This window comes from Lampris incognitus, chromosome 13 (genome assembly GCF_029633865.1).
Source record: "Lampris incognitus isolate fLamInc1 chromosome 13, fLamInc1.hap2, whole genome shotgun sequence".
Classification (NCBI taxonomy): domain Eukaryota; kingdom Metazoa; phylum Chordata; class Actinopteri; order Lampriformes; family Lampridae; genus Lampris; species Lampris incognitus.
In genome coordinates, this window is record NC_079223.1 from 17,680,244 (window position 1) to 17,695,794 (window position 15,551).

Genomic DNA, 15,551 nt, shown 5'->3' on the forward strand with positions numbered 1-15,551 from the left:
AATTTATTGGACTCACTGGCTTATTTTGCTCCTTATTTGTTGAGCACTTTCCCTACCGAGTGTTTCATATATATATATATATATATATATATATATATAGTATATAACTTTGTTAAAAGAAACACTCAACTGTAGGAAAAGTGTGCTCTATATTTTTTTTAATTTCTTTTTTAATTTAATTTCAAAGACCATACTCTAATCAATATTAAGTGCACCTTGGAGCAAGAGTTGAGTACAGAGCTTGGACGGCATGGTGGCCCAGTGGTTAGTGCTGCTGCCTCACAGCAAGAAGGTCCTGGGTTAAAACCCGGGGGGGGGGTTCCCCCTGTGTCTGTGGTGGGTTTTCTCCGGGTGCTCCAGTTACACCCACCATCAAATGAAACATGCATGTTAGGGTTTATACTCCTGCCTGTGCTCCTGACCAAGGTAATGGGGAAAGAACTGGAGTTGGTCCCCAGGCGCAGCATGAAGGCGCCAGCCCACCACTCCTAGCTACACAGATCACAGATGGGTTCATTTGCAGTAACTGAATTTCCCCAAGGGGATTAATAAAAGGTACCTGCCCCCCGTGCTCTGGTTTCCTCCCAGAGTCCAAAGACATGTAGGTCAGGTGAATCGGCCATACTAAATTGTCCCTAGGTGTGAATGTGTCGAGCCTGTGATGGCCTGGCGGCCTGTCTAGGGTGTCTCCCACCTGCTGTTCAATGACTGCTGGGATAGGCTCCAGCGTCCCATGACCCTGAGTTGGATAAGCAATTTGGATAATGGATGAATAATGGATGGATTTTATATATATATATATATATCCCCCACCCCCCCATGCATCCATTTCCCAAGCCGCTTATCCTAATTAGGGTCACGGGATGCTGGAGCCTATCCCAGCAGTCTTTTTTTTTTTTGTTCAAATACCATGCAAACACTGATACTGATAAATGTAAAGTAGAAATATTTGAAGAAATGGATCTATGATGACGCTCAATCAGTCTTACAGACATTAGTGCACACCCACGTGACACGTGTAGTGTCCATACCGCCTGTCCTGGGTGTTTCAAACTGTTATATGTGTGATATATCACATGACAGGGCATAAGCAGAGAGCAAAATCTCACTGTACTGATACCATTTAACAGAGCTCAATAACACACAACATAGCTCAGCCTCAATAACTCACTTGAGCCAAAACTGTAAAGCATATTTGAAAAAAAAATCAAACAGAAATGTAATAGTCTTCAACATACTGTATATGGAAAACATTGATATAAAGATTATGGGGAGCAATATGCGAATTAAATACAAGTGTGTTCAACAACAAATCAACACAATATAGTGACAAAACAAGGTCGAATGACCTGAAACATTTTCCCCCACAGTCTGATCTACAATCTGGGTCAATTATTGCTTTGGGCATTTGGTTGCTTGAATACACAAGGACTGCATGCTGGCTGGGTTTTGGAGCCAGTCCTACTCTTCCTTTAATGCCAGTTCAATGCAACCCAGAGAAGCAACTGAGTCATTTTTTGAAAAGCAACTGAGCTTTTTTTGAAGGTTACCAGGAATCGGGAACAATTAATTTGTCATTTTTTTCACATGTACCGGTTACCTAAATGCAATTAAACACGTGACCACATGTGAGCCAACAGCTCTACTTGGGGAAGTTTCTATATTACAATTGCTGACTGGCCTCTGCTACAACACAATGCTTTTCATGTCAATGCGTTTTATTTTAAAACCCATGACTCACTTGGTGGGTGACGTCAGGCTGAGGGGGGGTGAGGCTGGGTTTGGAAATAAAACAGCTGTGGAAATGACTACGGTAATCAGAAACAATACTTAATGCACAACAGAAATTTGAACTAAATAGTCCCTCACATGGTTTATTCATTCAGTCAGATTTGCTATGCTTGGGCTAACTTGGGCTCACTCAATTACACAAACTTAGGCTAATGTAAGTGAGTGCATTTAAGTATTAGTACGAGGACCACACAATGCTTCAATGCCACCAATTTATCGCTGCTGAGATTGTGCTCTGAAGGATAATATATCGCGATGTAGGGTCGGTGCAAAGGAGCAGTTTGGGCTGGCAGAACTAATATATGGAAAAAAAGACGAAACCCAAAAGGGTGAGTGTGACTAAACAGACAAGTAAAAGAGATTACTGCCATTAGCCTGCGGCTCTACATAGAACATCTCGAAACAATGAAGATGGGGTCTGCCTACAATTTTCTATACATATAGTTTCAGTAATTACAGGCCAAGTGTTCTGAGACGTGGTGAAGTACGGGATCATAGGGCGGAGCTGTGTTGTGACAATGCTAGTGTGTGTGTGTGTGTGTGTGTGTGTGTGTGTGTGTGTGTGTGTGTGTGTGTGTGTGTGTGTGTGTGTGTTTTACAGACTGTGTCGCATGAACAACATATGTTGAGGATGGGGAAAGGGAGAGGCTTCCTTCCCTCCCTGGAAGCCACCAGGGAGGGAAGAAATGAACCACATGATCTTAGGAAAAGGGGTGAAAGGAAAGTGAGAGAGAGAGAGAGAGAGAGAGAGAGAGAGAGAGAGAGAGAGAGAGAGAGAGAGAGAGAGAGAGAGAGAGAGAGAGAGAGAGAGAGAGAGAGAGAGAGAGAGAGAGATTGATACGAAAAGAGAATGGGAAGAATGGAAGAAAGGGAGGTGGAAGAAAAACAGAAAGGGCAGGAAAAAAGATGAAAGGGGAGCAGGGTATGAGAAGTAGGGAGGAAAGAGAGAGGAGGATAGAGTGGTTGAGAAAAGGAGGAAAACAACAGAATAAAGAGGGACAGGAAGGAGGGGGCGAAACTGGGCATTAGCTCCAGTTTTAACACTATCATTCTTCCATTTGAGAAAAACTCCCCAACGATTCCAACACATGTAGCATAAAACAGAGATAGCATACAAAATAGGCTGAAAAGAGCCCATGTGAGAGTACATACTGTTGGAGAATAAGGTTTTGATTTGGGATTCGGAGATGTTTTAATTTTCAGTTAAATCAGAAATAATGATGTGATATTCTCCTGCGAAACATCCGCTTATGAGCACATCTGGCATGCTGATGCCTTCGCCTGGTTACAATCACTGCTGCCATGATCACTAGAATGGCTGGGCGTCAGTTAGCACCAGCTCTCTGAAGACGGCCATCATTTTCAGTCTAACTGCATGTGGCTCTTAGTGCTGGAGTTTGTGAATTGGACTTTTTTTTTTTGCAATGAAGCTCATTTGCATAGAAAGGAGCCAATGTTGCACCAAATGTATGCATGTGATGCAATTTAAATATGGGCAAATAGCATCGGCGCACCAAGATGCCATTTGCTTGGTAGTGCAATTAGGGGTGCGTTTCACCCTTTGTGGGTGCTTTGAGAATTGCAGTTTCTTTTTGCCTTGTTTGTGCAGGTTTAGCAGCCACAATTCGTCAGTGAGTGTCATCAGAGCGATTGTTGTTTGGGGTGCTTTAACTGTGCGCTCTCCCTCATGCCTCTCGGTGCTAATCATGTACCTTCAGTGACGTTGTTGGTCACCTGATCGAGCAGCCCAATCGTGTCAAACTGGTCACTCAGTCAGTCACTCAAAACATGATCACTCAGTCAGCCAGTCAGAGTCATTCGTGATTGTAGGGCTGGCCAAGGTCCAATCAAAAACACATCAAAATTTTACTCAAACTAATTCTGTGGGGTTTTGTTTCTATTTCCAATATTTTTCCAGATATATTAGGAAACATTCTCTTATTCTCTGTGCCCCTGTGTAGGCAGGCCATAGTGCCTAATAAATATTTATAGCAATATGTGAGTGGCAGCTGAACAGGTGATAAGCATAAAAGTTTCTTACCATTTCTTCATTTTTTACCAAAAGTACGATATTAGGCATATATTTTTTTTAGCTTTTGGTTGTCTTTGCGTGTAAACTGACACAGACAACAGTCTTTATTACTTAAGGCTCTGCCACATTTTTGCACAGAAAATAAAATGACATCCAGCTCTCATACCTGAGTTACAAAAAAAGAAAAAGAAAGAAAGATAAAAAGAAAGAACCCTGAGTTATTCTAAAACAAACATGGCTGCAGGAACCTACATGGTCACAAATCGATCAGGAATGCCCCATGATTCCTTATTATTGAAACCATATATTCCCGATTATTAACAGACCAATAATGACAACTGATGGTAAGTTTCTATGCTGCACAGATGCTATCAAGAACTACCATGTATCAGTGGCGGCTGGTGCTAAAAAAAAATTGGGGGGGGGGGTTCACCTTGGCGCAGCACGTCTGACAGCTGCTTTAATGCCCACACAGTCACAGAGTTATTAAGAAGGACAATGTAGCCTATAGATTTTACCAGGGTTCATAGACGGTGGATGATTGACAGTCGAGACGAGGCGTCGTGGTGGGTGTGAACATGATTGACAGCCACGAGAATTGTCCAATCACGTTAGCTCAAAAAACATCAAAACAATACCAGTTCGCTTCCAGTAAAAGTGGGAGTGTCTGTGCCCAATGGAAAATCTGAAGAAACCAATTAGACAGCAGCCTCAGGTCACCTGCTCGCCAAAAGTTTGAGGGCTTACATAAGGTATCGTTTGACCGGTGCCCCTCACCCAGGAAGTATATGTATTCAGACAGAAATCAACCAAATACCATTTGGGACCAATATTTAATGGCTGCTGACAGGCGCTCAGAGACTGAAAAAACACTTTTATTTCATAATTGTTGGCGTTATACAACTAAATTATATTTAACATGTTTAAGTAGATTTTCATCTCTTGGTGTTGGCGCCCCAGCGCCCTGTACCGGCCAGCCGCCACTGCAGTTTATGGCTCTGTTTTGACGTACTATCTGGCTCTCACGCGGATGTAAGGAAAGTCGATGTTTTATGCATTTATGCATAAATTTTATGCTTAACAAATTCTGTTTAGTCAGGAATCTCTATGCCCTTGGACTTCAAATACAGTATCTCCTGTATTTGTAGCAACAGTTCCTGCAGTCAAGGCTGAAAAAAGTTGAATGTACATCACAACCTTTTGGGTGTAATTCACATTACTTTTAGGGTGTTTATTCTTTTTATTAATTAGACAGAGATAGCAGCCTGGACAAACATTAGAAATATTTTTTTGAAGGGTGGGGGGGGGACAGTTCTTGTTTGGTCGTAGTGCGACGTTCTGTGTGTGACGTGAATGTAAAGTCCGGGGAACGTTTCCATTTGGTCCCCGGGGTAACGTTCTCATTTGATCCTTCAAAAACGTATTGAGAACGTCCCATTTTGGTCTCTCATGACGTTATAAAGGGGACGTTAATAGGACTTTCCTAGGACGTTTATTTACTTTTGTGCACATACACACACATTTTATTTATTAATATATTGTATATTAATGATATAATGATATAACAATGTTATATTGTTAATATAACAAATTTTCTATTAATATATCATATATTAATCTAATTATTTATTATAGTTATGTATTGTAATCGAATCAATAATTAATAATATATTGTAACGTGCACGGATAAGTAAACACGTTAGCCCCTAGCTAACGGTTCAGACCCTTTAGTCGACTGGTTAACGTTGTCGCCCGCGGTGCAGGAGATACGGGTTCGCATCCCGGCTGTGGCGGTTCTCAACTGCCTTATTGTATTTAGAAATCACGTCAGGACACGGCGCTGTCGCGCAGGCATCACCAATCGATCCCAGCACAATAGAACAGCACCAAATCAAATGCAGCACTGTCGATGTGTGCAGACATAACATGCCTCCCTCAATTTGCTACAATATTATATATTCACATATTATATATCAATAATCGAGTCATCCTCAGAGTCGCATTTGCATGTTATCCCCATGTCTACGTGGGTGTCTTCCAGGTACCCCGGTTTCCTCCCACGGTCCAAAGACATGTAGGCCAGGTGAATCGACCATAATAAATTGTCCCTAGGTGTGAATGTGTTGGCCCTGTGATGGCCTGGTGGCCTGTCCAGGGTGTCTCTCCGCCTGCTGCCTGACACCAAGTTGTTAAAATGTTAATTTTGGTGTCAGTCGTTTCCTAACAGACATACTAACATATGCAATGCATTAATATCTCAATTGATTATTTATCTTGACAGAATAAAGAGTTTAAAAACCGGCCTACTGTCGTTTTAGGTAGGAGTGAAATCCCGGTCGTTCTACTGTTAAATGAATCAAAGTTGCCAGTGTTGTTGTGTCTGACCTTCTCTACTGGCAAGCTAAAAACAAAAAACAAACAAAAAAAACAGCTGAACCTAATTTTTAGCCAGCGACATTTTAGGAGTCTGTTAGTGAAGGTTTGGTTTGCACTTGTTAGCAACAGGAACTTCTTTTCTCTTCTAACTTGCAGCGACCTGACTTATTCTTAAGCTTTTGGCTGCTGTTGTGAAGAAGTAAAACGCCATGCACTGCATCAACATTACCAGCCAAGTCTTTCCAAATGATAATCATTGGCGTAAACAAATACAAAAGTGTCCTTGATTTGGATCATCATGGATTAGTCACTGTGTATAGCAAGCCAGCGTTAGAGAGTAACAGAGAGAATGCTTATTTGCTTTTAAATCTTCAGGGTTGAAGGTTTAACAAGATATTTACCAGAGGAAAAAACCAAAACAATCTCAGCTGTAACTACTTCATAATGTTCACCCCCGCGGCTGCGTAATAGACAGTATTTCAATAGTAGTCATACTTTATGTAAAAATGAAGGAGGTTTCCTTAAAGGGGAAGTAGACAACTTTTTTTGCTTTAACATATCATTATGAAACATATCATTATGAAGTAAATGTTGACTGCACAGTGTAATGGCTATAGAATAATAATACCATGTTTAGATTGTGCTTAGATTGGTACTCTATAAGCCTCGCTTCCACTATGCAATTCTGTCTGTCATCGGGCACGATTTTACCCGGCTAATCAATTTACGGCAGAGGAAGTGCATCACCACCCATTAGTTGCGCAATGGTGGACGGCGGAACATGCAAAGTAACTTTGGAAACTCTACCCGGCAACAGAAAAAGAACCCAGTTGATGGAGGAGCAAAGAAAGCAAAGAGGGAGAGTGACAGAAGACGAGATCAAACAAGAGTGAACCTCGGACAGGGATTCACTCAATGGAGAGAGCCCCAGGACTTGAGAGGGTTCCAAACCAACTCACAATTGGCATTATTTCCACTTGATCAGTAAGTAACACAACCTGTCTACTTCCTGCCAACTTGCTCACATTTAATAGTGATAAAACTGCGGTTCTCCTCATAGGTACGAAATCTGCTTTGGCTAAACCTGTTTTCTCTATTGACAATTCTAGGGTTCCTCCTTCCCCTCAGGTTAAGCGTCTGGGTGTCATCCTGGACAGCACATTATCTTTTGAAGCTCACATCAACAATGTTACTCGGTCTGCATACTTCCACCTACACAATATTAATCGTCTTCGCCCGTCACTTACACCTAACAGCACCGCTATTCTCATTCACACCCTGATTACATCCCGTATTGACTACTGCAACTCTATCCTCTTTGATCCTCCTCTCAAGTGTCTTCATAAACTTCAATTGGTCCAGAATTCAGCTGCCTGTATCATTACCAGAACTCCTACCATCGATCATATCACTCCTGTTCTCCAGCAGCTTCATTGGCTCCCTGTTAAATACCGTATTTGACCTCAAGATTCTGCTTCTCACATTTAAGGCCCTTAATAACCTAGCCACTGTCGTATCTTTCTGAGCTCTTTCATATCCACACACCCTCCCGTACTCTCAGAGCCTCTTCTGCCATCCAACTCACTACACCATCTGCCTTCATGATTACCATGGGGTCTAGAGCCTTCAGTCGTTCTGCCCCCGCCTCTGGAAATCTCTCCCACAAGACATTCGCAATAATGACTCTCTTTCCGCCATCAAATCCCATCTCACAAAGCACCTTTTCAAACTGGCATATTCATATATATTGTTTAGGTTTTCATTTGGAATGCATTTCAGCCAGGGGGCACAACATTCTAGAGTTCTGTGGCAGTTGGAAGAATGAAGAAGGATCAGATTGTTATAAAACATTAGAGTGCACAAAAGGATGTAATTTGGATATGTGAATGCCCACTGCCTACCCAGCCACTGACCTCACCGAACGTCACTGGTTAGGGTTGTAACCGACTGGTCAGGCAGGGCAGGCGCGAATTGATCGCATACACGCCCATCTGCGTTTGTAGAACAGCCAATAGGAACGCCCACTCTCTGAAATGGCCTGAATACAGAGTCAAGAGGAGGTGCAGAAGTCTAGTTTTCTCTCTGACCACTTGAATTGCAATATGCTGAAAGGCTATTGTGGAATTGTTGCCCAATGACGCCTTAAAAAAACTACCTACCCCAGCTTTAACAACTGTACTTCTGAATTCAACACCCATCCCAGAACGAAAGAACCGTAGTTCAGTCTAAGAAAATAGTTCCTACATGGAACTGCTGTGGTGCGTGGATTATCTTGAATAACTGGGTCATGGTTTCTGGAGAGAGACGTCGCTGTTGAGTTTTTCAAATGTATGTTTTTGGCGCTTTGAGCAGCACAAGTCGAGTGCCTCCCAGTTCTATTGTATTGCGAGAGAAGGCAGACATCACTATGGCCGATATCCCCAAAACTTGGCAACTCACACCAAAACAATCTAGATAGATAAATAGCACTACAGGTAAGAGGAAAAACATGTATTTTTGATTTTGGGATGAACTGTCCCTTTAAGGAACAGGTCAAAAACATTAAAGCCACATCAAAACAGACAAAACTGCTGGACCTTTAATTTGTGTTTTGCTTGACGCAATGGGGTGTGTTTACAAGCAAAAGAAAGATGGCAGTGGGGTTTAAATAGCCCTACTGTATCTTTGTCTATATCCCCTATAAATGATAAAACACACCAACGTAGGGTCACTAATAACGAAATCCACCCAGACTTTATTGGGCTATATGGTTCCTCTTATTTCTGGTAAACTTCCTCCAAACCTACTACAGCGTCATTTGAAACATGTCGACCGTCTTATATACAGACAGCGGTTGAAATGAGGCTACTCCTGTCTGTCTGTCTGTACTTGAGTCAATTTGGCCGATAACTGCATTAACTTGGAGCTCATTCTCAACAGCAACCATGTGGCCACCAAAACGCCTCTGTGTCATGTAAATCTCATTCCCAATGTAAACTTCCTCGCCTCATCGTTTCAGCGCGTTTCAACGTTTCCACAAGGGCTCCGTTTGAGCACTAAAGATAGATTCGCTTTCGTCATCACCACTTTGCCCATGCTGAAGACAATAACCTAAGAACAAGTAATCCATTTAACTATAACTGGCCTAAAACGCAGACATACTTGACTTCATGTTGGATGTAGTCTAACTTTCGATGTATGTCCCCCCCCCCCCCTTCTTTTTAATGATGGCTTTATGGTACGTAAGAAAACATTTAAAAAAAGAAAACACACTTCCTGAATTGAGTAGCGGAATGCATGCGAGCGACGGGAGGGAGACAGACACAAGCGTAGATGCACGCGCGCGCGCACACACATACACTCACACCCACACACACACACTCACCGCTCGCACTCTGAGACACGGTGGACACGGCAGTCTGGCCCATATTCAGTTTCCGTGGCGGACCGGGGGCCCCCAAAGACCCGCAATCACGCCGTCCTACCGCCGCGAAGTCCTCGCCACCGCCGTATCCTTAAGTTCATTTCAAAGTTTAGCAACGTGATGAGACGTTGGAAACTCGCTTCACTCGGTCGCCATGACGTAGTAGGTTTCCCTCCCACCCACCACCACCTCCTCCTCCTCCTCTCCTCCTCCTCCTCCTCCTCCTGTGAGCAACTGAAGAATGCTTGTCATTCCTCTATGCAGATTAGAGGCGGTGGTTCGGGTGGAGGGGTGTGTGTGTGTGTGTGTGTGTGTGTGTGTGTGTGTGTGTGTGTGTGTGTGTGTGTGTGTGTGTGTGTGTGTGTGTGTGTGTGCCATCTTCATCGAGAGCCTATAGACCACACTGGCCAATTAAAAAAAAAAAGACAAAAGTTGGGCCAAGGTTCACAGCGCATCATGAAACTAACTAACTAACTAACTGGGCATCAAGTGTTTTAAAGAGCAATAAAAGAAGTAAGCGTGATTAAAGTACAAAGAAAATGCTCTTTGCAGGTTTGTGTGCAGTGTGTATGTGCAGTATAGTACAGTGTAACCGGTTATTTTCTTGCCCGGTGCGGGATTCGATACGGGATGTAATGCACCACAATGCGACGTCACTAACCGCTCGACTAAAGGCTCAGACCAGTTAGCTAGGGGCTAATGTGTCTTATTAGTAGTTTACAACAGCATAGCGTAGCATAGCATAGCATAGCATAGCATTAGGGCTGAATGATGTAAAAAAAAAAAACCTACACTGCTATATTTCTGTATTTTGTGATTTGTATTGTTATATATATCAGAGAATAAAAAGGTGTTACGTAATTTCACCAGACGTAACTTTCAAAACTCCGTTATTACAGCGACGAATAGGGAAATTTTAGATGAGGAAATAGGGCAGTTCTCTAAATCATTAAATCGGACTGAATTAAATTAATTGTCAGATGTGCTAGAATATTTTTCTTCATTAGTTGTGATGAAAAAGCGGGCCTTGCTAGATTTCATTTTCTACCAAGCAATAAGAGTTTTAACCTAATGGCTGATGGACCCATTTTACTGGCATCCTTCGCTCTGTTACTACTGCACATGTTGAGATGCCAATTCTGAAGTGATGTATTATTCAGCCCTATAGTATAGCACAGCATAGCATAGCATAGTATAGTATAGTATAGTATAGCATAGCATAGTATAGCATAGCATAGTATAGTATAGTATAGTATTAAGGGTGGGAGCAAAATCAAGTCAGTGCAAAATTGCGATAATAAACTGCGACAATTTAAATATCGCAGCATTTCCCTTGAATCACATTGCTGAAGCACAATGAACCGATGTTGTGAATAAGTTTGATATGATGAGTTTCTACATACTGAATATTTGAATTTGAATTGTCTAAATGTTTAATCGGGGAAGCATAACCATGTTTTGACACATGGGGCTTGAGATAAATGCATTTTGTCATATGCTTTTTGTTATAGCAGTGTTCACATTTTACTGTAGGAGATCAAAACTTTTAAAAATGTTAATATCAGATTTCGGGATTTATAATAACGTCCATCCATCCATCCATCCATTATCCAAACCGCTTATCCTGCTCTCAGGGTCGCGGGGATGCTGGAACCTATCCCAGCAGTCACTGGGCGGCAGGCGGGGAGACACCCTGGACAGGCCGCCAGGCCACCACAGGGCCCCCCCCCACACACACACATGCGCGCGCACACACACACACACACACACACACACTTCACACCTAGCGACAATTTAGTAAGTCCGAGTCACCTGACCTGCATGTCTTTGGACTCTGGGAGGAAACTGGAGCACCAGGAGGAAACCCACACAGAGGACAACCTGGGATGACCCCCAAGGTTGGACTACCCCAGGGCTCGAACCCAGGACCTTCTTGCTGTGAGGTGGCGTTGTGGTTATAACATGATATTTGAAAAAGAACAACATGTTAAATATTGTCATAATATTGAATCAGGAGGTATCACCCGATTCCCAGCCCTGAATGGTATAGTATGGATGTTATGATATGGTATGGATGTTATGGTATAGTATGGTGGTATGATGGTATGATGGGATGGGATGGGATGGGATGGGATGGATGGTATGGTATAGTATGGTAGTATGGTATGGTATGATGATATGATGATATGATGGGATGGGATGGTATGGATGGTATAGTGGGGTGTGGTATGGATGGTATGGTATGAAAAGAAATGGAGAAAAATTGAAATGTATATGTTGGAAGTAGTGCAAAATGCATTGTTAGTTCTACTAAAGAATGGGACCTTACTTAGTAGATCACAAGTGGCCTTAGAGATCTTTTTATCGCTTTTATCAAGTAGCCAAGACAGAAGCAGTACAGAAATGTGCAGACAGTACGGAATGTAAAGCTACAGATGGTTGACATGACTGTGTCCAAACCAAGCCAACGGCCATCTGCTTTAGCATAAGCCTCAATATGGGAGTCAGCTGAAGTGTGTGTGTGTGTGTGTGTGTGTGTGTGTGTGTGTGTGTGTGTGTGTGTGTGTGTGTGTGTGTGTGTGTGTGTGTGTGTGTGTGTGTGTGTAAGCAGCTGTAACTTCAACAGAGTGTTGGCTGAGAACCCACAGAGCCTGACTTGACTGAGCTGAATTGTCAGACAGCAGCACATATATAAATACTTTCTCACACGCGCGCACGCGCGCACACACATACACACACACACACACACACACACACACACACACACACACACACACACACACACACACACACACACACACACACACACATACAGAGCAGAAAAACGCCAAGCCCAGCAAGGCCTGGAAAAGTGAGATGACTTTTCATTTAGATCAAGGCTGCCACCTGCTGGAGGCTACCCAACTTCAAATAACTTCCTTCTTTGAGTTATGCTCATGAGAATTTGACGTTCACCGGGAGGGACAAGCGTGTTTAATAAGGAATAATCGAAATCATATCAATCCTGTTCATCTTCAGGGTGTCCCAAAGCCCTCAACTGGGGATGTGTGATACTCTCATGACCTTGTGTCTGTGATGGCACGGTTGAATCCAGCGGCTAGTTGCAATGTGATGGAAGGTTGCATGCATGGGAAGAGTCGCACCAGCACCACCACAGGTTTGTGCAGCAAACGCAATGACGGAGTAAGGGGGATTGCGAATAGAGGAATAGGATGAAGCGAACGGTCCGGGGTAGAGGAGAGTGAGTGAGTTAGCATTGATAGGGTAGTAATCTTGTTACTCGATGTACCAGATACACATATTGACCTTGTTGGGGTAGAGTTTAAAATGCTGCTGTGAAGAAAATGCGGAGGGAACACACCAGTGCAGTGTCAGTATTGACCGTGAATGTGTCCACCTAGCACGCTCTTTAGGTGTCGGGTCTTTTTCTACCCAGGCAAAGGTGGCTAAGAAATCAATCTTATTAACAGCAGCAGTCTGAAGGATTAGCTGTCACACCGGGCAGCTGCCCACGCATTACTGTACTGTGACCTCCCCCGGGGCAGTGTGGGTTTGACGGCCCTGCTCAACAGCACCCCAACGGAGGTTGTTTAAACAGGATACTTGTCTTTCATGACGTCAACACTGATTTTGTGAACCAGGTGCCAAAGTTGACCTTTGATCCTTCTGGTTGAGTTCAAGTTTAAGTTCAAATTGTAATGCATTCACAATAAATTTGGGACATTTAAAGGAATTTGACTTTGTGTGGTGCTTAAGGTCATAGTGCTCAAGTCTGACTCGGTCTTGCCTCCACGTTTTGAAGGCGTCAGTCTGTTCTCGGGACTTGGACTTGGCTCAGCCTCGGACTGGACAGCGCTGACTTGTGTTAATTTTTCAAGACCGGGTAAGTACAAGACGTCAATTTACTTTTCTTTTTATTAGTTTCTAAAATCCCGTGACCCTGAGAGCAGGCTAAGTGGTTCAGATAATGGATGGATGGATGGATGGATGGATGGATGGATAGTTTCTCAAATGAATATCAAACTTCCCCTGGGATCAATGAATTGCAGTGCAATCTAATCTGCCCCTTTATTATTATTATCATTATTATAATTAAAGTCTTGGACTTGCCACCTTAGAGAGGACTTGGTCTTGACTCAGACTTGATTAGCTTCGGCCTCAGACCCCCCCCCCCCCAGGACTTGGCCTTACCTTGGGTGGTGTTGTACAGGGCCGGTGATCCATCATCCCAAATTAGAAAAAGAGTATCTCAGAATATATGACTCTCGGCATATCTCGGGATGAGAACTGAACCAGGAAGTGAAGCGACTCTGGTAATAATAATAAGCATCTTTGTACAGATACTTATTATAGATACTAGATGGACAGTGGGATGTTTATAAAACAGGACATAAAACAAACCCATCTCTTTAGCCATGAGGGTACTATTTCCCTGAGCGGTCGATTACTCCTCAGCATTGATTCCTATACATCTGGCTTCCTGTATGGCCAGCTGATGTGACATATACCAGGAAGGAGCCCGCCTACCTTCCCTTTAGATCAGGCTGATGCCCGAGAAGCTGTGCATCGGAAACAACAACGGAACAAACACTGTTTTGTCGAGGAAAGGCAGGAGTGGTACTTCTAGGAACGTAACGGTTTGATACTGATTAACAGAGATCAGATAAGCGGGCCGGTCTTTCCCACTGACCGCTGCAGCAAAGGGGGGGGGGGGATAGGAGGAAGGAGAGGAGAGGGGCCAGAAGAGAGGAAGGGAGTCATCAAATATTAAGCAGTGGCCTCAGCAGAATGAGGGGGCAATGATTGTTTAAGTGCTGCTGTTCGAATCCTTCCTCTCCTGTCTTTGATTTATTCATTAACTTGAGTAGTCCGCAATGTGTAAAGTCTCCCAAAGTCAACACAAACCACACGAACTCTGGATCACCAGTGTTGGTTTGGTGAATTTGTGAATGAGCCCATCACTGCTTGTGTGTGTGTGTGTGTGTGTGTGTGTGTGTGTGTGTGTGTGTGTGTGTGTGTGTGTGTGTGTGTGTGTGTGTGTGTGTGTGTGTGTGTGTGTGTGTGTGTACCATGTTTTTCTATCCTAATGGGTACATTTGGTCCCCATTAGGATAGAAAAACCAGAAACCACCTACCATGTGGGGCCATTTTATGGGGCCCCACAAGTAAAAGGGTATATTTTAGGGTTAGGACTTGGTTTTAGGGTTAAGGATAGATTTAGGATTAGGTTAAGGTTAGGGTAAGGGTTAGGGTTAGGCATGTAGTTTGCATGGTTAAGGTTAAGGTTAAGGGCTAGGAAATGAATGTAGTCAATGAGGGGGCCCCACAAGTATAGATTTGCAAGTTGGTGTGTGTGTGTGTGTGTGTGTGTGTGTGTGTGTGTGTGTGTGTGTGTGTGTGTGTGTGTGTGTGTGTGTGTGTGTGTGTGTGTGTGTGTGTTCGCGCTTGCATGCATGCGTATGTGTGTGTATACCGGGTGTTTGCATCCTAATGGGGAAAAACCTGAAACCACCTATCTTGTGGGGACATTTTATGGGTCCCCATGAGGAAAAGGGTCTACTTTAGGGTTAGGACTTCGGTTTAGGGTGAAGGTTAGAAATAGGATTAGGTTAAGGTTAGGATGGACGCAATCAATGAGGGGTCCCCACAAGTATAGGGTGGCAAAGTGTGTGTGTGTGTGGGGGGGAGAACTAGTTTCACTCTGTATTTGGGCTGTGTGTGAGAGACGGGAGCAATGTGAGGATTTTCTGTCTTTCCACAGCCTTAAGCTGTTGAATCCTTTCCTGGCCACAAAAATGCAGAAATTAAAGATTGACGGGTGGGTATATGTAGTCGATTGTCCTAAGCTCAGCCCACCCACCTTTTTACTGTGGTTACTCCTCCTTTTTAGACCGACATAGATGTGTATGGCATATAGTGCATTAATTGGGTCATAATAAACTAGTGTAA

At 43.3% G+C, this 15,551-nt stretch overlaps 1 protein-coding gene across 1 annotated transcript in view; it reads right to left on the minus strand.

Annotated features, from left to right (window-relative positions):
- phactr2 (phosphatase and actin regulator 2) overlaps window positions 1–9,751 on the minus strand; it is a 50,692-nt gene extending 40,941 nt beyond the window's left edge. The window contains exon 1 of the mRNA XM_056291372.1: window positions 9,564–9,751. Within this exon, the coding sequence (XP_056147347.1) occupies window positions 9,564–9,606 (43 nt within the window). The 5' untranslated portion in view covers window positions 9,607–9,751. The remainder of the gene's footprint in view (window positions 1–9,563) is intronic.
- Between the last annotated feature and the right edge of the window lie 5,800 nt (window positions 9,752–15,551).